Source organism: Solea solea, chromosome 3, assembly GCF_958295425.1.
Source record: "Solea solea chromosome 3, fSolSol10.1, whole genome shotgun sequence".
Taxonomy (NCBI): domain Eukaryota; kingdom Metazoa; phylum Chordata; class Actinopteri; order Pleuronectiformes; family Soleidae; genus Solea; species Solea solea.
In genome coordinates, this window is record NC_081136.1 from 28,996,050 (window position 1) to 29,018,919 (window position 22,870).

Below are 22,870 nucleotides of genomic sequence, written 5' to 3' on the forward strand. Positions count from 1 at the left end.
TTCTTTTAGATTCAGGCCAGAGGCTCACTGGTTGCAGCTGAAATCAAGAGGTTTTTTTACTTAAAGGAATACTTCACTGATTTTGTATTACTAGAATAGGGGTAGTATTTTTTGAGAAAGTGTGCTTCCCAACCTCAGTTTCCCCTGAGTGGAGAAATATCTTCATTCTTTTCTTTGTTACGTGCACACCAGTGACACTTGGTCCTGTTACAGTAATACAAAGCTAAATGCAAATCGGTGAAGTATACCTTTAATAGCCATTATTATATGCAGAAACCCTATTGAGTTTCTGGTTGGTTGGCGAAAATGAAGCAATATTTTACCAAGCTGCTTCATGTGAAATAAAAATGGATGTAATTTCAACACCTGTTTTGAACATGTGGCATTTTATTTAACCTTTCACCAAGCTGCTTCTCAGGTTGTAGTAATCAGTAAGACTGGGTGCTACCTGAGCTTCAGATAGTCCTGCTTGTAACCACATCCACCCTACTTTCATTGTTTTTTTGTTTTGTTTTTTTTACAGCGTCTGTTGTCAATATTTTTGTTCTGCCTCCGTCTCAGTGAGTGAGGGCACAGTTTGTACGAGCAGACAGGACTTATTTCACGGTTCCTTTGATTTTTACCTGTGCTTTGAAGCATTACTGCAGCCTTAATGTCCTTGAGAATCTTAAATTGGATGTTCTTATTGAATTAGCCTTAAAAGGAAATGTCATGAGGAGATTGTGTATGCTTGTGGGCCAGAAGATGATGGACACGAGCGGACAGCCTAAGCACACCGAGGTAATGCTGCTTGGTATGTTTGAGGTGATATCCGTGCAAAACAAGTTCTGCATGTATGGGATATATAAAGCTTATCATTTGTATTTACCCTTCTGTTACCTCTTGCATGTTTACCTCTCATTACCATAACTCCTAGACCGTTCGTGATACCTAGACAATTCAAAAACTATGGACTGGCGATCTGAAAGTGAAAGTTATCTTGGAAAAAGGGGCAGAAAAACTCATTCATTAAACATTTTTTGACAAATCTACAGCCACAACATTGAAATAAATCCAGGCGCCCTGATTATCATGATGGCCATAAGAGGGTTAATGTGTTTTCGTTCACAAAATACTCCCAGATTTACAAAGTGAATGCAAAGCAACTGGAAAAGTGTATTTCGTTAATGGTAGAAACATGTCCCCAACATCACTGTCTTGACTTTCTTCCAGTGAGGAATAATGAAATATTTGAGTATTTACTGTACTGTAGTCGCTCTCAGAAATGCTGTGCTGTCACCACACCAGTGTTTGTTCTGTGACACTGTAATAAGCATCTTTGATAAATTACAGCAGTGGGACTTGCACATCCAGACAGGACATGATATTTTGTAATTATCTGACTTGATGTTGATGTCTAAACCACACACACACACACAGAGGTTTGACCTTACATTTGTTTATTTCCCCCCCGAAGGTTCCCAAGCTTTTATTGAGTAAAATTTGGTCAATTTGTGGTGACGTTAATAGAAGAAGATGCCAGGTCGGCTGGATGAGCTGAATCTGCAGTAAATGGCTGTGGGGGAAACCACACGGGATGCTCTCCCATCACATTTGCCGCCCGCTGCAGCACATCTGTGCCTATTTGCTTTCCTTTTCCCTTTTGCCCAGAGGGGTTTCTGTTTTTGCTGCAGATCCCATGGTGTTCGGCGAGCTTGTTGATTTGTGTTCAGCTAAGGGATCCACCCTGTCCCGTAACATGGTGTCTCATCGCAGAGTTGGAACACACAGAGGCCGTCGGGTGCTGTGGCAGGGCTCTGGATTTACATTTTCTCATTTACTATTGTGGTATTTAGATTATGACTGCAAATTATAATCAAGTCAAGTAAGCAAATGGAACATACAGTCTGTATGCTTGACCTTGTAGGTTGCATATAGGGGCTTATTTCTGCTTTACAGTTTGCAGATGGGCTTGAAAGGATAGAAATTATGTGTTAAGCTAAGACCTCCACCGTCATGTCACTTCTAAACACAAAATGGAAAAATGATTTTCATATTCATAGTCTTAAAGGAATTGCAGTTTCAAGCCTCGGACCAAGTGTCACTGGTGGGCACGTAAAAAAGAATGAAGATATTTCTCAACTCAGGGGAAACTGAGGTTGGGAAGCACAATTTTTTACAGATACTACCCCTATTCTAGTAATACAAAGCTAAATGCAAATCAGTGAAGTATTTCTTTAACATGTTCTGCTTTAATAGGTGAATTTATTGAGCTGTGTGTATGTGCTGGTATTTTGTTGGTGTGTTTTTGGTACTTTGCGTGTGGCAAAAGGCCACCATGATTGAAATGGATTTGTAGTGGTTGCATGGCAACATTAGGAGCTATAATCAGTGGCGTGTACTTGTTGTATCTGTATGGGGCCACTTGTGTGAACACAGTGTACCTAAGTGGGACTGCCCACACCCAGCTTCACTCCCAGTCTCTTGTAACCCCATTTAAATGTGAAACATGTACACAGATGAGTGGAAAGACAGTCCCCGGTGAGCATGCGAGAGTCCCAGTATTGAATCAACATTCATTATTCACATGTCATTAGCCTCCCAATCAGTCACCATCCATAATGTAAAGGCGTGCATTCATTGCAAGGTGAAGAGAGAGGCAGAGACGAGGTGGAAGATTGTAAAATGTTAAAATAAACAAAACAAAACACACAAGTTGGAAAAAGAGAGACAATCATAACGGCTGCATAGATAATAGTGCTCGGCAACTTTGGACAAATCATATCCTGGGATATGATTTTTGATCAAAAGTGATGCACACAAGCCAATGGTTTTGTGTTATATAAAGAGTAGTTTCATAATTGACAGAAAATAATTATTTTCTCACGATGACAAAATTTGAGGTAACTTAAAGCAGTCATTTAACGTGACTTTTCGTGAGCATATTAACAAGATGCATTATTTAGAGGCTGACGATTCTATTTCCTTATCTTTCTGGTCACGTGGCGTATCTTTGAGCGTAGGTCTGAGTGCGGCAGGATGTGTGGAGTCATTGTAAACGTGCGTTTTGTATTCCCTTCTAAACCTGTGGTGTTGTGCTGTAGAGTCGGGAGGAAGAGGATCTGTTCTGACACATCAGACGGGTCAAAGCGTGACTCGCATTAAAACACAGCAGGACGTCTCCACCACAGTGACGTTGCAGAGCTGCAGCAGAGGCCGCTGAGCTCAGCGGCGGCCCTGAGACGTCACCGTTACCGAGTTCACGACGAGCGCTTTCTCTACTTGTAAATATGAAGAGGGTCTATAATGACCTGACGTGTCTCCAGCTGCTCTACATTTTCAACAGATTGAATGAGCTCCACATAATGATTTTTCCAGCTGCTGAGTCATGCTGACCTGTTCCTAGTTGGCAGGCTGGTGTACTAGTACAGGAGCAGTGTGTGTGTGTGTGTCTCCGTTGTTGCTAGTGCCTCTCTTACATAACACCGGGGCTGCAACAAAAGATTATTTCCGTAATCTAGTAATCTGTTGATTGTTTTCTCGATTAATCAAGGAGTTGTTTGGTCCATAAAATGTCAAAATGTGTTGATTGGTGTTTCCCAAACCTCAAAATTATGACCTCAAATGTCTTCTTTCAGCAACAAACCAACATTATTCACTTTTAACGATTTATATGTGGAGCAAAGAAACCAGGAAATATCCACATTTAAGAAGCTGAAAAACCAGAGAGCCTATATTTTAATAATAAAAACACTCACAGATTCATCACTTATCAAAATAGTTGGCAATTAATTTGGTAATCGATTAATACTCAGTTACTTGATTAGTTGACCAGTGACAGTGATGAGCCTCTCATAGCGTCTCCTGTCACTACCACATATAGATTCCTCTTGGGCTGCAATTATTATTGATCAGTAATTGATTACTTAATCATTAAATCAATCCTTTGAGTGTTATTTTGTAATTAAAACAAGCTTCCAAATAACAACAAAAAAAATTGACCGAACAACAATTCAACTAAATGAAAATATAATCAACAGTTGATTATGAAAATAATAGTCATTCATCAGATTATACGGGTTGTGACTTCATTCACAGACGCTACTCAGTGACCGTTTAATTGTTATGTCCCAGTGCAGCAAATACATGCGTAAGTCTGTCCTCTAACTTCCGTTTGATAAGCTTGAAGAGACCAATGGACCATTGTTTTAGTCTGCTATTGGGGTCAAGGTTTATTTATTGCCACCATTAGCTGCCCTCATTAGATTCATAAATCTAGTGGCGGTTTTGTCAATCTTTAATGCTGTTTTTTATGGCCTGTCTAATAAATGTTTTAGTCATTTGTAGATACATGATTTTTAGGACATTCAAATATAACTAGGTGTTGTTACGGCTCCAGTTTGGGTACATTTTAATAACTCCAATGTGTCCTTTTCTAGTTTTCTGAGCAATATGTCAAGACAGCTTTATGACCCATGCTTCCTCTGAAGGGTTTGGATAGCATTGTTTTTTTTAATCCCACATTGGTCTATGTAGTTGCAAAAATATTTTAGTTTTCCTTCCCTTTTTCAATAAACAGTTTTACCAGCATCAACTTGGGGGAAGCAGAGCTTTTCTTGATACCGGCAATTCAGGAATCTCAAACTCTTGAACAGGCGACAATCAAACGAGAATACAGAGGTAGTAGAGAGATGGAGGGGGGGGGAAACAATTTATTGCATTGTGATTGCCGGAGTGAGCATGGTCGGACCAGTTCGGCCTGGATTGCAGGAAAAGCAAAGGCCGAAAAGTTGGCAGAGTCGAGACGAGATGTAGCCTGTGAACACTGAGGGCTCCTCAATGCAAAATACCTTGAAACTCACACCACACCCACGCGGGAAATGCTGAAGAGGAAAAAAGATGGGCAGAGGGCAGTGAGCCCTGTGTTTCCAAAAAAAGGTGAGCGTGAAGGAGGGAATCAAAAGCTAAGTATGCAAGCTTGATTCGTGGACTGAACAAGTTATGTGCGGAGTGCAGACGTCATCATTTTGGGTGGAAAGCAGCTGTGCTGTGTGTCTCATTTATACAGTGTCTCTCTCACCCCCTCTCTGTGAGAATGAATGGAGTGAATGGGCACTCGCACACAATGAACCTCTTGGTATTTGATGTGCACGTACACACTCAAATACACAGAATGTGTCTGAATGTCAGATTTGTTTTGTAACTTCTCTTTGATAAAAAAAAAAAAAAAAAAAGAGTTTTTTTAGCGTTTTGGAGTGATGAATGGTGCTTCTTTGTAATCAAATCTGTAAAGCTTCTCAACGCTCAGTCACAGGACCATGACATTGGCAGAATCTCTCACTTTTCCAGATATCTTGACAGAATGGTTTGCTGATTCGTGGGCGTCGTTGAATAACCTTTGCGGAAAGATGAAAGGGTGGGAAACAAACCACAGTTACTCATGTTATGTGAATGCTCACACACCCACACGCGTGTTTTGTTCTTGTTTGCGAGATGTTTATTGCGTGAATAAGTAAGCCATTCATACTCCGTTGTTATTATTAGTGCATAAATTATGATACACCAGATCAGACTATTGACTCTGATGCAATGGCTGAAAAAAAAAACTGTTGCACCATGTCTGGCCTTCCTGCTAGTTGATGATAATAGTGTTACTGTTTTCTTTATCTTTTTAAAGTGAGTGAAACCAAAGCTGGTCCCGGCTCTTGAAAACTGACTTAATCCGTCTTTTTTTTTTGCCTTCATCTGAAGTTTTATTTTGTGAAAAGTGACTCACTGGAGCTCATTTGTCATCATAAACTGATCTTATTACTGCATTTTGTTGTGCTTCTGTGCGTTTCTGCAGTCTGGATGTTAAAATGTAACCGTAGTTTTGTTCTCTCCCCCTCTCTCTACAAATAGATCCAGTTTGCCGACCAGAAACAGGAGTTTAACAAGCGCCCCTCCAAGATTGGCCGACGCTCTCTGTCCCGCTCCATTTCCCAGTCCTCCACAGACAGCTACAGCTCAGGTATTCCTTCTATCACTCACCTACCAAGACATGTTTTCAGTGCCCAACATAGCGTTTGTCCATTTATTTTTTTTTTATGACACCAAAGCTGTAGAAAGTGTTAACTGGGACAAACCGGACAGACTGACCTCATCTATGTCCTCACTAACCACCTCTGTCTCATTGGCTCTCATTCTCACACTCTGACACTGTGGCCTCTGTGTGAGGGGATTAGCTGCTGCTGGTCTGGTCCCCTGAAGGGGGGGAGGGAGGTATGTGGTTCGGTTTGAGCTGAATGGCATAGAAAACCAAAATTCTCAAGTCCAAACCATTCCTCCTCTACATCTACTCTTTATCCTCCAAAACATTTGGAAGCTCAGCAGCAGTTTGGTGGGATAAATGCTTGTATCAACGGGGTAGTGAACTTCACTGATTTAATAATTTACTTAAAAGATTTTAGCATGACATTTTTCAGTGACAGAAGTGACACACCTGACAAGACTGAAACCACTTTCACGTCTGTCAAAGTAAATATAAAACGACATCCGTGAGATGATTAGCTAAAGATTGGCGAGTGGGAAAACAGCCCGACCAGGTGCATCCAAAGTTCACAAAGTCCGACTACATGAATCTCTACAAAAGTAGTTTTTTTTGCTTCAAGGAAATGTTCAGGTCTGTGTTAAAACAACAGTTGAACTTTCTAATGACTACAGCAAGTTGTGCTCACTGTGTGTTGAAACAAATCAGTCTGTTTATACTCAGCTATGTATCATGGTATCAGTGTAATTGGTGGGGAACAAAATCCACCCACAGAGAAATATATCCTTTAATCCAGAGATGGAAAAAACCCAAAACAATGAGTCTACCAGTTAAACAATGGGAGTTTCCAGAGAACAGACCAGAGCAAAGTTTGCCTTTAGAATTTAGAAAAAACAATTAAACGGCAGCAAGTGCAGCAGCGCAGTGTGACGGTTCTAACTCTGTTCGCTCGTTCCCCCTTCCTGCTCTTTTTAAAACATCCTGACCAACAAATTTCAGCACCAAATGTCGATTTTTCTGCTTTAAGTTGCTTCATTTTTGCACACTCATTGCTGTGCTCCAGGGTCATTCACAGTGCACAGGTCGTCCAATGACGCCATTAGGATGATGAATTAATCCGTGATTACACATGTGACACTGCCTGGACAGTGTCTCTCTACTTTGATGGACAGAGAGATTGATGACAGATGGACAGAAATAGACTTTTAGTCAGTATTAGTATGATACTATTTGGGTCCCTTGGGTCATTGCTATTGGGCGAAAAAAAGTGCTATCTATTCTTTTTCTGATAAGATGAAAGATTTCCGTCCTGTGACTTGCCACTGCTTCATGTTTTGTACGGCTAGCGACACCAGTCAGTCACCTGAGCGAATAACTTCACGTTCCTCCTCTTTTCTTCATGCGTAATAATGAAAGTGAAATTTCACTTTGTTTATAAATAATAACATTGAACCGTTTTCTCAGGAAAAAGTGCTTCGGCTCTGGCCTAAAAGTGTTTATGTAACAGGGGAAGGTTAGTTTTTTACGGCCCCTCCTCTGGATTAAATGTTCCCTCTCTGGCCTGAGGCACTTAGATCATTACTAAAGTCATGACATGAGCTTTTCTTTCTTAGATATTATGATCATAATGAGAGCACTTAGCATGCATTGATTTGACAAGCTCATTCTTTTTCCTTGCGTGTGTAATAACAGCAGAGTTGTCAATGCTGCCAATATTAAGTTATTCCCAGACACTTGTGCAACCCCAATGTCTCATCCCTTCTCAACTCTCCCTTTCATGTACTTTCTTTGTCTCCCCCCCCCCCCCCCCTCCTCATCCCTCTCTACTCATTCCCTGTCTTCTTCTATAAATCCTTCAGCAGAGTGCTTCTTATTTTTCTGATGGTTCCCACAGTACAGTGAACACACCAGTTCGTACTTTTCCCATGACCACTACTTTTCCACATGTAGCTGTGAAGACCTGTGGGCTTCTTAACCTTCTTAACCTTAGTAGCATTACAGTGTAAAGTCCTCCAGTCTGTTCTGGTTCATCATGTACCTGCAATACATACACCAAGGACCACATATGCATAGTACAGTACTGAAGGCCCACCCTGCTCACTGAGTGTGCCGCTGTTTGCCGTGTGTATCTCGGGAGGTGCATTCATACTTCTTTATGGCAGGGGTTTTGTGTTCACTTTGTCTTGTGTGTTCCCATACGACTGGAGTTTCTCTGTGGCAGGAAATGCTTTGCACACAGCTTTGTAATCAATTAAACCTTGGTGCCGTGAAAACATGTGTGGGTTGGGGAAAGGCCAAGCGAAATTCACAATAAAGAAGCCAAAAGGCACATTGTGTTTGTTGGGCACTTTGGAACTTGGAAGCTGTGGTTGAACGAATCCTGTGAGAGTGGAAAACAAATCCTGTTTCAATTGTTTTATAAAATAAAATAATAATAAAAATGTCCAGGCTTCAACAATTTATTGGCAGAAAATTCTATGATAATCGTTTTTTAGAAGCATCATAAATATTTGATGGTGGCTTGCCGCAAAAAGACCTTTTGACCTTGTGAAGTTCACTCATTATTTTTAACAAATGTTGAATAGATCATCAATCTTAATATTTTATGTTTGCGTGTACGCTGACGGAGCCATTTTTGCATGTGTTTGTTGCAGCGGCGTCGTACACGGACAGCTCCGACGACGAGACGTCTCCTCGGGACAAACAGCAGAAGAACTCCAAGGGCAACGGGGACTTCTGCATCAAAAACATCAAACAGGCCGACTTCGGACGCCGAGAAATTGAGATCGCAGAGCAAGGTTAAAGAAAGGCTCCAAATGAATCACATTTTCCTTTTTTATTATAAACATTTGTTTTGAACTTTCTTCAACACATTTTCACCTGAGCACAACATACAGTTACACAAGCAGGTGTGTGTGAGTGTGTGTGTGTGTGTGTGTTACTACGCTGGTGGCTGGCCATATGTCCCCTGCCACCACAAGCCTAAAGTCCAACACATCATTCCCTAATTACTTCACAGAAGGAACATACAGGGAGCCTCAGCTGGCCACTGCAGGCTTTTCGCAGACACACACACACACACACACAGGCACACGACAGAGTATATCCTTTGCGCTGACAGCTCACGTAGCTCAAGGATTGGCAACACAGTACGACAAGAATTGTATTTGAATATGGGAATCCCTTCCATGCGGCTGACTGCTGTGGCCACTTCTGTACACTTTTTTTTTTTTTTTTTTTTTCAGAGATGCCAGCACTGATGGCCCTTAGGAAGCGAGCCCAGGGGGAGAAACCCCTCGCCGGAGCCAAGGTGGTGGGCTGCACTCATATTACCGCCCAGACTGCTGTGAGTAGAAATGCAAAAAAAAACCAAAAACAGACAGGCACACACTCCAATTCGCACCATTATCTGCAGAAGTGACACACTATTTACACTAAGTGAAACTCTCCTTCTTTTCCTGTCTTCCCGCAGGTGCTGATGGAGACTCTGTCAGCTTTGGGGGCTCAGTGCAGATGGGCTGCCTGCAACATTTACTCCACCCAGAATGAAGTGGCAGCTGCCCTGGCAGAGGGAGGTGAGACTCTTGGGAGTTGCCGTGTGTTGACACCTGCCCTTTTCATTTCTCTCCTGCTTCGTCTTTCAGAATCATTCTCATCCCTCACACCTACCTCATTTTGCTGTTTTTTTGCTGTACTCTGTATTTATAATCCTCCCTCTCTCTCTCCCTCTCTCTCTCTCTCTCTAGGCTTCAGCGTATTTGCATGGAAGGGGGAGTCGGAGGACGACTTCTGGTGGTGCATCGATCGCTGCGTTAACGTGGAAGGCTGGCAGCCAAACATGGTAACACACCTACATTCTAAATAAAGCCAGTCAAATACAAATTTGATCTTTTCTTTCTTTTCTATCCTGTAGTGTTTATGCATGTTGCCATTTATAACCGGGAAGCTAGATCTGAAATTTTTCTGTCACTGTGGATAGAAGTACATGAAGAATCGGGAAAAGCGCAAGGCTGTAATATGTACAGATTAATGTTAACGAAATGGTACATGTAGTTTATGAACCACTCATTTAGTTTATGAACACTTCAGTTAATCTGGAAAATGTGTTATTTAACTAGAGTTTGACGCGACGTCACAGTTCTCCGTCCTTAAACTGTTTTGTTTTGGTTGTCGTCGGTCAGATTCTGGACGACGGTGGAGACCTGACTCACTGGATTTATAAAAAGTACCCCAACATGTTCAAGAAGATCAAGGGCATCGTAGAGGAGAGCGTTACCGGTGTGCACAGGTAGGACTTTCTCCAACTAATGTAGATCACTGTTGATTCTCACACACTCGGCGTCTGATGTGGTAACATCGCCATCTAGTGGTGAGAATACCACATTTTACTGAGATTACACAACTGCAGCATGGCTTTAACCATGAATGAAAGTGGACTGTTTTATCACAATAACATTTACTGACTGCATAAAATAAATGACTTTTATTGATAGTGTTGTGTTCATGTGTAGGTTGTATCAACTGTCCAAGGCAGGAAAGCTGTCCGTTCCGGCCATGAACGTCAACGACTCTGTGACTAAGCAGAAGTTTGACAACCTTTATTGCTGCAGGGAGTCCATCTTAGACGGGTATGAAACGGTCCTCTGCTCCATTTCTGTTGCTCTTAAATATGCTGTTGTAGTGACATGACTGCGTTCCTCTCCTCAGCCTGAAGAGAACCACTGATGTCATGTTTGGGGGCAAACAGGTGGTGGTGTGTGGCTACGGAGAGGTAAACACATCCACTTTTGATTTAGATGTTGTTGTTGTTGGAAGACAAATAAGAGTGGTTGCCTTCATAGATTTCACACTATATTGTGTTGAAGCAAATTGTCTAAAACTTCATTAGTACTGAATATGCGAGAGGTCTGTGCGGATAGAATAGAGTGCTGATTAGATTCCTCTTCATTATGTCACTTCTGCAATTAACACTTACTTTCATTATTGATTTATCTTGACTGGGTTTATCATTTTATAATGAGGAAATGATGGTTTGAGAAATGGCTGACACAATCTCAGAAGAGATAAAGCTGCAGTGCATAACTTTTGGTCAATATTCTGTCTCTGTTTGGTCTTCGCGAACAGAAACGATGTTACGTCATTTTGGATTCTGCATCTACTATCAGACCTGACTCGGGGAGCGAGTGTGTATACTAAAACAGGTTTTGTTTTTTTGAGCAATAGAATTGTCTCCGAAACTTTTTGTAGGCACTTCTTTGTGTTGCCTGTGTCTCCCTTGGCTCACACAGTGTTGTCGTTTCCTCCGAGAAACACAGAGCGAGTCATGTCAAGCTGATGGGCTTAATCAGTATTTTTTTTTTAAACTCCTACGACAATGGTTTGAATGTAACCATTTGTATTTTTAAATTACACAGTTCAGTTTTAAAATTGTGCCGTTATATAGCTTATATTGTTTGACTCATCCAAAACACCAAGAAAGGAACTGTCACTATTTTAGACCTTTATAACACATCAACAAAGCGGACTGTTTCATCACGTGATCCCCTTTGATTAGAGTACATTTGCGTTAACATCACATCCTGCCCCCCCCCCCAGGTTGGAAAAGGCTGCTGTGCTGCCCTGAAAGCAATGGGCTCCATCGTCTACGTCACGGAGATCGACCCCATCTGTGCTCTGCAGGCCTGGTAAGTCTCCACGTGTAGACTTTCCCCCTGACTCGCTCTCTTTGTGTTGACACTGCATCGATCCATTGCTTTGTCCTTGCCACAGCATGGACGGCTTCAGGCTGGTGAAGCTGAACGAAGTCATCAGACAAGTGGACATCGTCATCACCTGCACGGGTTTGTTCTTCCTTCTGTCTCTTTATTGCCCTTCCTAACAGCTGCGCAGGCATTTGTCCTGTTGGGGAATGAATGATCCACGGCTAACTGATTGAACCAAGTAGCTTTCATTATGTGAATTGGGAACATGATGGACATAAAACGACGATGAGTCATACTGTTTTCGCTCAGGAGGACTGGACGCTCATTCTGCAGCAGGTACTAATCTAGTTCTTCGCCAACCAGGGACTTGTCCTTCACACTTATATGAAGCTGAGAATTACTTGTGTCTCAGGTTCAGCCAGCAGTGGCAGGTTTTAAACCAAACCCAGGAGGCTGTCTGAGGGCTGGAACAGGAAAGATGGACGCATTGCATTTATGCCAGACTTTGTGGAGATGAATTCATGCTTGCACAATTTAAACAGCTTTTTTGGATTCCTGATGAATGAATAATACTATTGTAAGGAAATGAGGGGGGGAATTAGTTATTATAATCATAATCTCACATTATAATTATAGTTTTTACACCCCTTCAAGTCAGATGTGCGTCATTTGTATGTTTCCAGTGTTTGAAATGAGAGTTAAGCTGTAAACATAAACAGACTAAGAGTTGAGTTTAACATTTTGAAGTAGAATTCCTGAAGTTTTAGTTTAAAAAAAAAAGAAGAAAAAAAGTCATCTAGAGACGTGCATGGATCCTCATGTACATATACGGAGGGAACACTCAATCTGAATTACCCTGTCACACTTAATTAATCATGCCCAAGTGCTTTCATGAGACATAATTAAACCAAATACAGGAAAGACTTTGATGGGAGTAGAAAGGAAGGAGTTTGATCCCAGAGGGATCACAGCAGCCACCTCACACAGATCAGGCACTCGGAAGAAAATGAAATACCGTTAATAGAACTCCTCCTACGCTGGGTTTTGGCGTAATTTAGCTTGTTTCTTCTATTAATTGTATTCTTTTTTATCTCCTCTGACTTCATTCAGGCAATAAGAACGTGGTGGTGAGAGAGAACCTCGACCGAATGAAGAACGGCTGCATCGTCTGCAACATGGGACACTCCAACACCGAGATCGATGTGGTCAGTGACCGACTCCTGCATCTCAAATAGCCTTTAAACGCACCACACGTTGCATAAAGAGCTCTGTGAGGATTTAAGCATGTTCAATCCCCAAAATAAAAGTATTTGTGTTTTTGTAGGCAAGCCTGCGAACTCCTGAGCTGACCTGGGAGAGGGTTCGCTCTCAGGTGGACCACGTCATCTGGCCCGATGGCAAGAGGATAGTGCTGCTGGCTGAGGTACACACACACACACACACACAAACACTTTTTGAAGGAGAACAAGAACTAATTTCTAGTCATCAAATTAGTATGTGATAGTTTAAAGGGGTGACCCGTATTTGTGTGTATTACAAGCTGTGACAGAATAAGAGCAGTGTGACAGAGAGGGATAGACGTAACACTGTCTTATCAAAGACTGTCTCTGCTACTTTTGTGACCTGCTACGTGTTTCAAGCTCTCCTCCATCCTCACCTCACCCCCCTCGAGATCACACTCTGTTCCATACAACAACAATCGGAGATCCAAATGTGTCACTTCGTTGCTCTTGCATCACCATTTCTGTGTTTGTTGATATAAGGAGAATTTAAAATGATGTGGTTTTTGAGTTGAGCTCTCAAAAGAGAATACATTTTTGGGTTCCCGTTCTCATTTAATGCGCATTTATCTGTGTTTCCATCAACCTCTGTGAAATAAGTGCTGGGATTTACTTCACGGCCAATAGCAGTAGGTGGCGCCCAAGTCCATTTCACCACAGAAGGACAAGAAGTGACGTAAATTAAGGCACCAGTAGCTGATATGTGGTGGTGTGCATTACAAAAAAAATTTAAAAAATGTTGTTTCCACATATTCCACCCATCTCACCTACTGATTTCTGCTTTTTTTTTTTTTTTTACCAGTACACCAAAATGAGAGGGATGTTTTAATCGTGTGATGTCGTCCTTGATTATGTTTCCATTTCATCTCCTTAAGCATAAAAACTTCAAGTCTATTTTGAACGTTTCCATTTCGGTGTTTTTAGTTCTATAAAAACCCTCATAGTAACAGGTCAAAGGAAACCCTTCTGGGAAACCCCAACTTTCCTTCTCGTGAAAAGGAAAACAAACTGTTCAAAGTCGCATACAAGAAAGCATACAGTACTGTAAAAGTTCCAGAACACCACCAGCGTTGGTGTTTTTATGTCTGCCGAATTCTGTGATCATTGTCATTTGGATTGGAATGATGTGACTGAGTTGGTTTTATAATATGAGCAAGCGGTCAGTGAGTTTAACTCGATGAGCGTGTGTGTGTGTGATGCTGGTGTGATCCTTATTCACAGCAGATGTTTCCTGACATGAAACACAGCTTTTACTAAGTAATATTAATTCCACTCCGGGTTTAAGTACGTGTAAGGGTGGGTAACACTAAATCCTTGATTTTTGTTAATTATACTGCGTTCTTTTCAACTTCCCTCATTATGCCATGTGGTTTAAAAAGCTGAGTGTCTCCGATCTGAGTTCTTATTCCTCACTGACGTTTCCGTTTCACGCCAAGCTACACAAAGTTAACTCCGGTGTGTCTTTGCCTCCTGTGTCCTTACGCCACACACTTTCTTTCTCCCCAGGGTCGACTGCTGAACCTCAGCTGCTCCACTGTTCCCACTTTTGTGCTCTCCATCACCGCCACTACCCAGGTCGACCAGTTTATACACATCATTCACATTATAATTGACCCGGATTTGTGTGTGTGTTTCACCTTTGCCCTGACCTTGATTTCTTTCTGTCCAAAAGGCACAAAAACAAGTTGTTTCGTGAGTAACACTTGTGTGTGTGTTCTTGATTTCTCTCCAGGCTCTGGCTCTGATAGAGCTGTACAACGCCCCAGAGGGACGCTACAAGCAGGATGTTTACCTGCTGCCCAAGAAGATGGGTAAGATTGACTTCCATTAAAAGCATGTTGAACGTTTAAAGTTGATAACAGAGAGCACTTGTGTCTGGAGAAGAACACACAGTAATTGAAGTATTACTCTCCGCTGTAAAACACGGAAAGCTGCGAGCTATTAGGCTATGGAGATGAATGACCTTGTTTGCTTCTTAAGTAGCCACCAAAACACGGAGGTGATTACGCAGGGTTTGTTTTTGCCCCCGATGGAGTCTGCCGGCACTTTACACTTATCTCTGTAGACGACACACAATCTCATCTGTTCCAGCCACAGTCGTCGCCCTGGAAAAATCATTCACAGTACAATGAGTCCTCTGTGTGTGTGTGTGTGTGTGTGTGCGCGCGTGTGTATCAGCGTTGCTTGGCCCTGACATTTCTTAGCTGTTCGTATGTGTGTGAGAGCAGCGCTGACACAAAGTAAAGACAAAACAGGCAGCCAAATGTAGGTCGCCAGCGTCTGCCGCTGCTGTTACCACATCACACACACACACCGACAGAGAGATGATGGAGAGGGAAGAACGGGTGGAATGTGAGGAGAGGAGGACGAGGGAGGGGAAAGCAGATGGGGAGAAAGATGAACATAGGAGACAGTGCAGAGGAGAGATGGAGTGGTGGTAAATTTGAATCCTTAATCGACCACACAGATGACTTGTCAGTGTTTACACTCTTTTCTTTATTTTCTCCTCCTGCCCTCCAGACGAGTATGTGGCCAGCCTACATCTGCCGACATTTGACGCACATCTGACGGAGCTGAGCGACGAGCAGGCCAAGTATCTGGGCTTGAACAAGAACGGACCCTTTAAGCCAAACTACTATAGGTATGAGATTAGAACGCCTCAGTGCAAGGAGCTTAGATGGAGGATGGAGGTTTAAAGAAATCATCTGTTCATAGAAATAATTCTTACTTACTGAGTGTATTTGATCACCAGTCCAAATAGATGATGTGTAACCAGTAACTTGTTGATCAACTGGTCATTTCAGCTTGGTTTTTTTTAACATTTTGAAAGGAACTAAGGATTAACTGAGAAGGCAGGAACAGGTTTCAGACAAAAATAAATACAATCTGACGCATTATGATCTATAATGTCAATGAAACAAAATTAAATGGGACGGATTCTGACTCCTGTAATTGACAAGAAGACATTTGATATTTGAAGATATTTGACATCAAAAGATACTTCATGAAATACTTTATGAAACTTGAAAACAAAGCAAAACTCATTTGACTGACTTTTTTTTTTCTGTGTATTTTTTTTCCAGGTATTAAACCAGCGTCGTGTGGACTGGAAACACCAATACTCCATGAATCGCACAGACTCATAGAGGGAGAGGAGGAGGAGGAGGAAGAGGAGGACAGAATAGTCAACACACCTGCTTTATTTTCGTGGGGAGGGAGGGAGGGAGGGGGGGGAAAAAGCTCTGGCTGAGCCCGAAAGAGAAGGGGGGGGGGGGTTTGCAGAGGGGGTCGTAAGTTCCACATACACCCGTGGCAGTCGTTTTATTTATTCACGCTTTAAAACAATAATAACACCCTTAACTCTAACTCTGCAGAGCTGCTCCTGCCATTCTCCACTTTCTATCTCCCCCCCGACTTCTTCTCCTGGGAGATTTGACTTCCCTTCTGCTTGGCATCACAATTATCATATTGTCCTGAGACGCTCATTTGTGTGTCAACCTGTATGTAAACCTTTCATCCTCTCTTCCCATTGCCAGATCTTCTATTGTTTAACTATTATTAAAGATGGAATTATTGATGCTAAAATGATATATATATATACATATATAAACCAACTTGATTAAAAAAGGAAAGAAAATCTGTGTGAATGAAGGTGAACTTTGAAGATTTAGTGACGGACAATTTTTCCTGTCCCTCTTTCTTCTTTTTTTGGTTATTGTCTTTTCTTTTCTACTTGTGATTATGTTTTTGTGTAGTTCTGTGAGGGCGGGGTTAGACCTGATGGGTGGGGTTAGTTGGGATCTCAGGGTCCAATCATATCATATGTCTTTTAATTCATCATTTCATTGAGATTCACTGTTGTTTTTTTAAACACTTTTTATTACGCGTCGTTCTCTCTCCCGATCAGCCTGTAGTTTGTTTGTTTGTTTGTTTGTTTGGTTTTTTTGTTTGTTTTCTTTAGTGCGACTGGACGGTGGGCGGTGCTTCCCGCCCGCCACTCAAAACCCTGCAGTGAAACCATCTCATTGGCTGCTTCTCTCTCAGCGTCCACGCAAAAACGCCAGTGTTGTCATTTAAAAAAAAAAAAAGTATTTCAAGCCAGTGGGAGCCGAACGTTTCAGTTTATCTTGTTCCTTTCCCACGAGAGACGATACTGTATTAGAAGCACGACAGGCTGTCGGATCATTGCAAGGGTTATACTGTATATTTAGATATTTATATAGAAACTTAGATTTTTCTATCTTTTCCTCTCTTGCACCATTTGTCATACTTTTTTTTTTTTTTGGAAAACAAAAAATCCTAAACATAAGCAATTAAATGTTCTAATAATGCGTGTACGTAAAACCTCGTTTTTAATACTGTGACAGACGTGTTTTTTTTTTTTTCCTCCAGAGAAACCAAATGTGCACCAAGTTGTTGCCAGTCTGGTACTATTTTTGTTTTCAACATGGGTCGTCTTTGCAAAAAAAAAAAAAAATGGTGCTGTGTAAATTTACGACACTGGCCATACACAACACGACTCGTTGGTACTCACAGATACAGTCGAGGGATTCACTCATCTGAATCTCACTATCGATTATTTTTCCATCCAAGAAATCAGTGTGCATTTGCCTGTAAAGGGATATTTCCTATGTTTTTTTCCATGACATTTTTTCTTCTTCTTCTCCTTCCCTGCACCTGAAAGACTTAGATCCTTACTCTATAATGAGCTGCACCGGTTGTCATCCTCGACGGCTCTTTCCCCAGCTGACCTGATGGGTGGAAATTAGAAAATCCCTGACCGTCATTTCTCCTGACAGCTGACACCTGAGCCTGTGTGTCGTCCCGCTGGGAGATGCTTGTCGTTTCTACTCTCGCAGACACGGGATCAAATGCTTTAACACATGAACTAAAAATTAAACCATTATGTTCACTGTATATGGGGGGGGTTATAAAAAAAACCTTTTTGAGCAGGTTGAAATGGCACAAAAACCTTGTTTACCAATCAAATAAAATTTTATTTGAAGTACAAATATTCCTGCACATGTCCTGCAACTTTGTATGTGTGACATCACGAGTGTTCAATATTTTCTTAACATTCTAATGCTAGGTTTCTTATCTTGGCTTAGCATGTTGACTGCAAACAGCGGAGAGTGCTAATAACGTAGTAAACTGTACAGTAAAAGGTGTGAATTACCATGGAAAAATAGTCATTAAGTGAATTATTATTTTATGCCAAATCATTTTTTTGCACTAAATAAATGAAAATCTAACCTAGTATTGGTGAGTTGTAGATGTAGTGGTAGCAGAGTTGCTCTCTTTCACCCCGTTTTCAGTTTTTATGCTAAGCAATCAAGATTTCCAGACTATTTATTTAAATTTGGTTGACATTTAAAGCAAAAAAAGATGCCTGCTTTATATAAAGTGTTGAGATCTGATACTGTGCCACAGCCCATAAAACCTCAGCACTAGTTGAGAATAGTACTATTCTCTGCCAATGTTAACAATAATAATAATAATGATAATAATGCCTCTCCTCGAGCTGTGGAGAATCTCCCTCTCTTTACGCGGTGTGACCTGTCGTCCAGTGTTGTTCTTCAAGTCCTATTTCCTTGCTTTTGTTTTCTGTGGAAATGTGTCAAATATGTGCGTATGTGTACCTTTTTAAGGTGTGTTTGTGTGCGTCTGTGTGTGCACTTCCCTCTCATGTAGGCTTAGGTTGCTTCATTACCAGCTGCCTCAGGATCCTAGCCTGTACATTAGGGGAAGAAACTATTGTTTTATTTTTCCTTTTTTTTTTTTTTTTTAGTCAGTCGCAAGCTGACCAACACGTGGGTGGGGCAGGGGAAGACACCAGCATCATATGTGTATATACATATTATATACAGATATGACAACCTTTAAAAAGTATAGGAAGGTTAAAAAAAAAAGATTATTGACTCCTGTATTTATTATTATTGTTGTTGTAAATCCTAACACACAGCAAACTGGCAATGATCACAAACATGTTTTAAGTTGTCTAATAAAGGAAAAGAAAAAAAAAACTATGTTTAAATATCGCAAGTGATAATGGTAGATAATGAGCAATAATTAAAAAAAAAAAAAAGAAGATCTGTAAGCCTAATGAATAAAGACGTTAAAAAATTGTAAACTTTAACTCCTTTTCAGTTATTGCTCACCTGCTTCTCCCTGATATACGGACTAACGTGTGTCTGTCCAGTGTGTTTTCACAGCGGGCTGATTTTGTGTGTTTGTGTGTTTGCAGCTGCTGAGGGCAGTCAGAGCCACAGTGAGCTAATGTGAGCCGTCACACACGGGGACGTCTCCAACACACACACACACACACAGCTGTGAGCCTTCATGTGTTTCTCACTCACACAAATCTGCATCACAGGATGACTGACAGAGAATTGGACGGGCCAAGGACTAAGCAAAATAACTGGCTGCTTGAGGCCCCCGATCACCAGGGGCCATATATGTATATATATATATATATATAGATGATATACATATATGTACAGTATACATATGCAGTATATAATGTTTTGGTGGTTTCCTTGTTTAAAGGAATACTTCACCGATTTGTATTTAGCTTTATATTACTAGAATAGTATTTTTTTTTTTTAACTGTGCTTCCCTTCAGGTCTGAGACTTGGTCAAAGGCTTGAAACTGCAACGCCAATTCCTCAATTTTTAGACCCACTCGGAGGTGGGTCTAAAAAATCTCTTCCACAAGAGATAAAGTGTTGTATACAGCTCCGAGTGTCCACACACACAGATAATAAGTTTCTCCTGAGGTGAGTCTGGCCGCTGGCAATTACGTGCCATCATTCGGAGAATCTCGACGCTTATTGGCCATCGTGACGGTGTGATTTTTCACAAAAAATAAAATCCCTAAACTCGCGTCCGGTGTAGAACACAGCATTAGTGCTTCACTTTGAATGTGAAAGTGCAATACTCTTTATTACTCTACTTACATTAGTATCAACAATAGTCTGGGGTGGTGGGAGGGGGGAGCTTGGGGCCCCATAAAGACGTGGGCCGGCCCTGTTTACAGTCACTCTAAAATGTTATGTCAGTTGTCAATATAAGTAATTATCACAATAAAGGTGAGATAATCAAATTGTTTTTGCCGCCAAGGAATGTTGTCGAAACTAGGTCATCAGTTACGGACAAACAACACATACCCCGATAAACAGAAACAATTCACACGTCTGAAGTAAAAACATTCCTAGTTTATTGTATCATAATATACCGTATATTGCTATTGAATTATTGCCCAAACCGTAAGTAGCACTAGAATAAACTCCAGTAGTGGTGGTCATTTAAATACCATATTTATTTGCAAATAATCTATATTGCTGTTGCATTCACAGCTTTACACATACAGGCCACATTATTAGGTACACCTGCTCTGATCTACTGGGACTTTCACTCACAACCATTTCTAGAAAGCTCTGAAAAAGAGAAAGCAGCATTTCTCTTGGTGAAAAAGCCTTGGAGATCAAAGGAGGATTGTCCAGATTAGTTTTAAGTGACAGGAAGGCAACAAAAAACTCAAACACTAATTACAACCGAGGTGTGCAGGGGATTATCTCTGAACGCACACGACAAGAGAAACTTGAAGCAGTGGGAAAACAACACCAGGTGCCAAATTATTGGCCTGTGTGCCTAATAATGTGGCCAGTGAGTGTATCTTAACAGTGAGTAATTATTTAATGATGAGCGTACTCCCACTGTGCCTGCTGTCCTCACATGTGGTCACATTCTCGCCAGCTCACGCCTACATTCATCTGTACAATCCAATCATGTCATCATAAGTGGATTGTAGTCATAAAGTGTAGTGTGTGTGTGGATTTTTATTTCTTTCCATCTTAAGGACCTTTTCTGGCATAAACACTAACCTTGACCTTGGTTGGGCATTAACTAGTTATGGTTAAGGTTAAGTGATAACGCTTTAAGCTGTCAAAATAAATGGCACTGCAGGAAGCTGTGCAAACTTGTGTGTGTGTGTGTGTGTGTGGCAGCCACCCCCACATCATATCAAAAATTCACTTGCTCCACAGAAAGGAGAGAAGCAGGAGGTGAAGCTGCTGCAGACAGGTGTACCTCCACCTTCATCAAATATTCAAACCGGAGCTTCAGGATTATAGTCGCAGGGGGTATCCTCTCCAACAATGGTATCATATCACAGCAAAAGATTTAAGGTGTTCTCACCCAAATTGTCATTGCTGTGGACTAATGTGCTCGGCTGTTTTTTGTTTTTATTTTTGCAGAGCAACCCTCTGATCTCAGGTCCCATGGTCATTTTCTGAAATATAACACAACATCAGACAAAGGTATGGTGATTTTCACGTAGTGTCCCAATAATGCATGTGATTTGATCTCACTTAAATTTCCAGCCAGTGATATTTATGTGAAGCTTTCACTGTGCCTTTTTTGTACATTTACTGTTTTTGTTTAAAAAAAAAAAAAAAAAAAAGTAATGGTACGGAAGAATCTCAGAATTCTAACTTTTTTGTCACAATTCTGACTTTAATCCTGACTTTAATCTTGACCTTTTTTCCCCCTCATAAATCTGACTTTTTTTTCTCAGAATTCTGAATTAAATCTTCAATTCTGACTTTAAATCTTGACTTTTTCTCAGAATTCTGACTTAAATCTTGACTTTTTCTCAGAATTCTGACTTTACCCTTCGTTAGTAGCGGTCAGCTGATGCTCCTTTCTGCTGTCAGGACTCTAACCCCGCCCTTTCGGGGCGCACGGGGACAGCGAATCAGGCGCTTCGGCGAATGAAACAAACCTGGGGAGGAGGAGGAGGTGGTGGCGGTGAAGTCTGGAGAGAGAGGAGAGAGACCCTCAACTCCTGCTCCTGGTGCCGCTTCTCTGCTCTTGTCAGCTCAGCTCTCCTCTCCTCCACCACAGGAGAAGGTATGCGCCACCAGCAGAGGAGAAGGAGGAGGGAGTGAGCCGCTGCCGCCGCCGCCGCCGCCGCGCCACGCGAGGAAAGATGCAGGCGGAGGACATGGAGGTCCCTTTCATTAACAACCTGAACGACAACGGCGACAGACTGAGGCCGAGGGGGAAAGATGCGTTCAAGGATCAGCAGAAGGAGTCGGAGGTAAATCCGGGCTACACTCTCTGTATGTGTGTGTGTGCGTGTGTGTTGTTGCTGGGGAGCTTTTCGGACCAGCTAAATGTCCCCCCCGTTTTTCTCACAGTGCAGTGTGAGACTCTCCTCTTGTCTCCTCTTGGACATGTCCACATGCTCTCATGCAGACAGACACCCAGGTGCTATTTTGGAAAAGCCTCTGCTATAAATACCCGGCAGCAGTAATCCTACAGTGGTGAAGGAGGCAGGTGGTGAAATGTGACCACAGCAGCTCCAGCTCCACCAAACACCACCAAAACCGTCATTCAGGTCCCTTTCACTACTAAAAACCATAAAAAAAACTTCATTCTCTCATGTCTCCTGGTCATTTCAGGCAGATTTCCTCAACAACTGTCCACTGCAGCTGTTATAGCAGCTGTGTTTTTTTTGTATTATGGTGTGTTTTCTGTCATGCTCAGCATCACTGAAATATAATCCATCAAATATAATCAGCAATGTCAATTCTGATGATCCACCAGTCGTGAAAGCGTTCATCAATATCCTCCTCCAACAGAAAACCTGTGCAGTTTCAGGCTTCATTTCATAAATATGCTCTCATTAATTCAACATTTTATTGCACGAATAATTACTAATGTAAACTAATGTATTATTGCTTAAAGATAGTGGCAGTAATGTACTGTGTTTTTTTAGTTTTATTCATTATTTGTGCAGTAAAGCTGTGTGAAATAACAACAGATGCAGAAAACTACAGAATTAATTAGACCATATTTATGAAATGAAGCCTGGAGCT

At 41.5% G+C, this 22,870-nt stretch overlaps 1 protein-coding gene across 1 annotated transcript in view; it reads left to right on the top strand.

Moving 5' to 3' along the window:
* ahcyl2b (adenosylhomocysteinase like 2b) overlaps nucleotides 1-18,003 on the top strand; it is a 39,623-nt gene extending 21,620 nt beyond the window's left edge. The window contains exons 2-17 of the mRNA XM_058624469.1: nucleotides 5,881-5,989; nucleotides 8,662-8,805; nucleotides 9,253-9,353; nucleotides 9,480-9,582; nucleotides 9,754-9,848; nucleotides 10,189-10,295; nucleotides 10,519-10,635; nucleotides 10,715-10,778; nucleotides 11,603-11,691; nucleotides 11,777-11,847; nucleotides 12,820-12,914; nucleotides 13,034-13,132; nucleotides 14,496-14,564; nucleotides 14,722-14,800; nucleotides 15,510-15,630; nucleotides 16,073-18,003. Of these exons, the coding sequence (XP_058480452.1) occupies nucleotides 5,881-5,989; nucleotides 8,662-8,805; nucleotides 9,253-9,353; nucleotides 9,480-9,582; nucleotides 9,754-9,848; nucleotides 10,189-10,295; nucleotides 10,519-10,635; nucleotides 10,715-10,778; nucleotides 11,603-11,691; nucleotides 11,777-11,847; nucleotides 12,820-12,914; nucleotides 13,034-13,132; nucleotides 14,496-14,564; nucleotides 14,722-14,800; nucleotides 15,510-15,630; nucleotides 16,073-16,079 (1,470 nt within the window). The 3' untranslated portion in view covers nucleotides 16,080-18,003. The remainder of the gene's footprint in view (nucleotides 1-5,880; nucleotides 5,990-8,661; nucleotides 8,806-9,252; nucleotides 9,354-9,479; nucleotides 9,583-9,753; nucleotides 9,849-10,188; nucleotides 10,296-10,518; nucleotides 10,636-10,714; nucleotides 10,779-11,602; nucleotides 11,692-11,776; nucleotides 11,848-12,819; nucleotides 12,915-13,033; nucleotides 13,133-14,495; nucleotides 14,565-14,721; nucleotides 14,801-15,509; nucleotides 15,631-16,072) is intronic.
* Nucleotides 18,004-22,870: the final 4,867 nt, after the last annotated feature.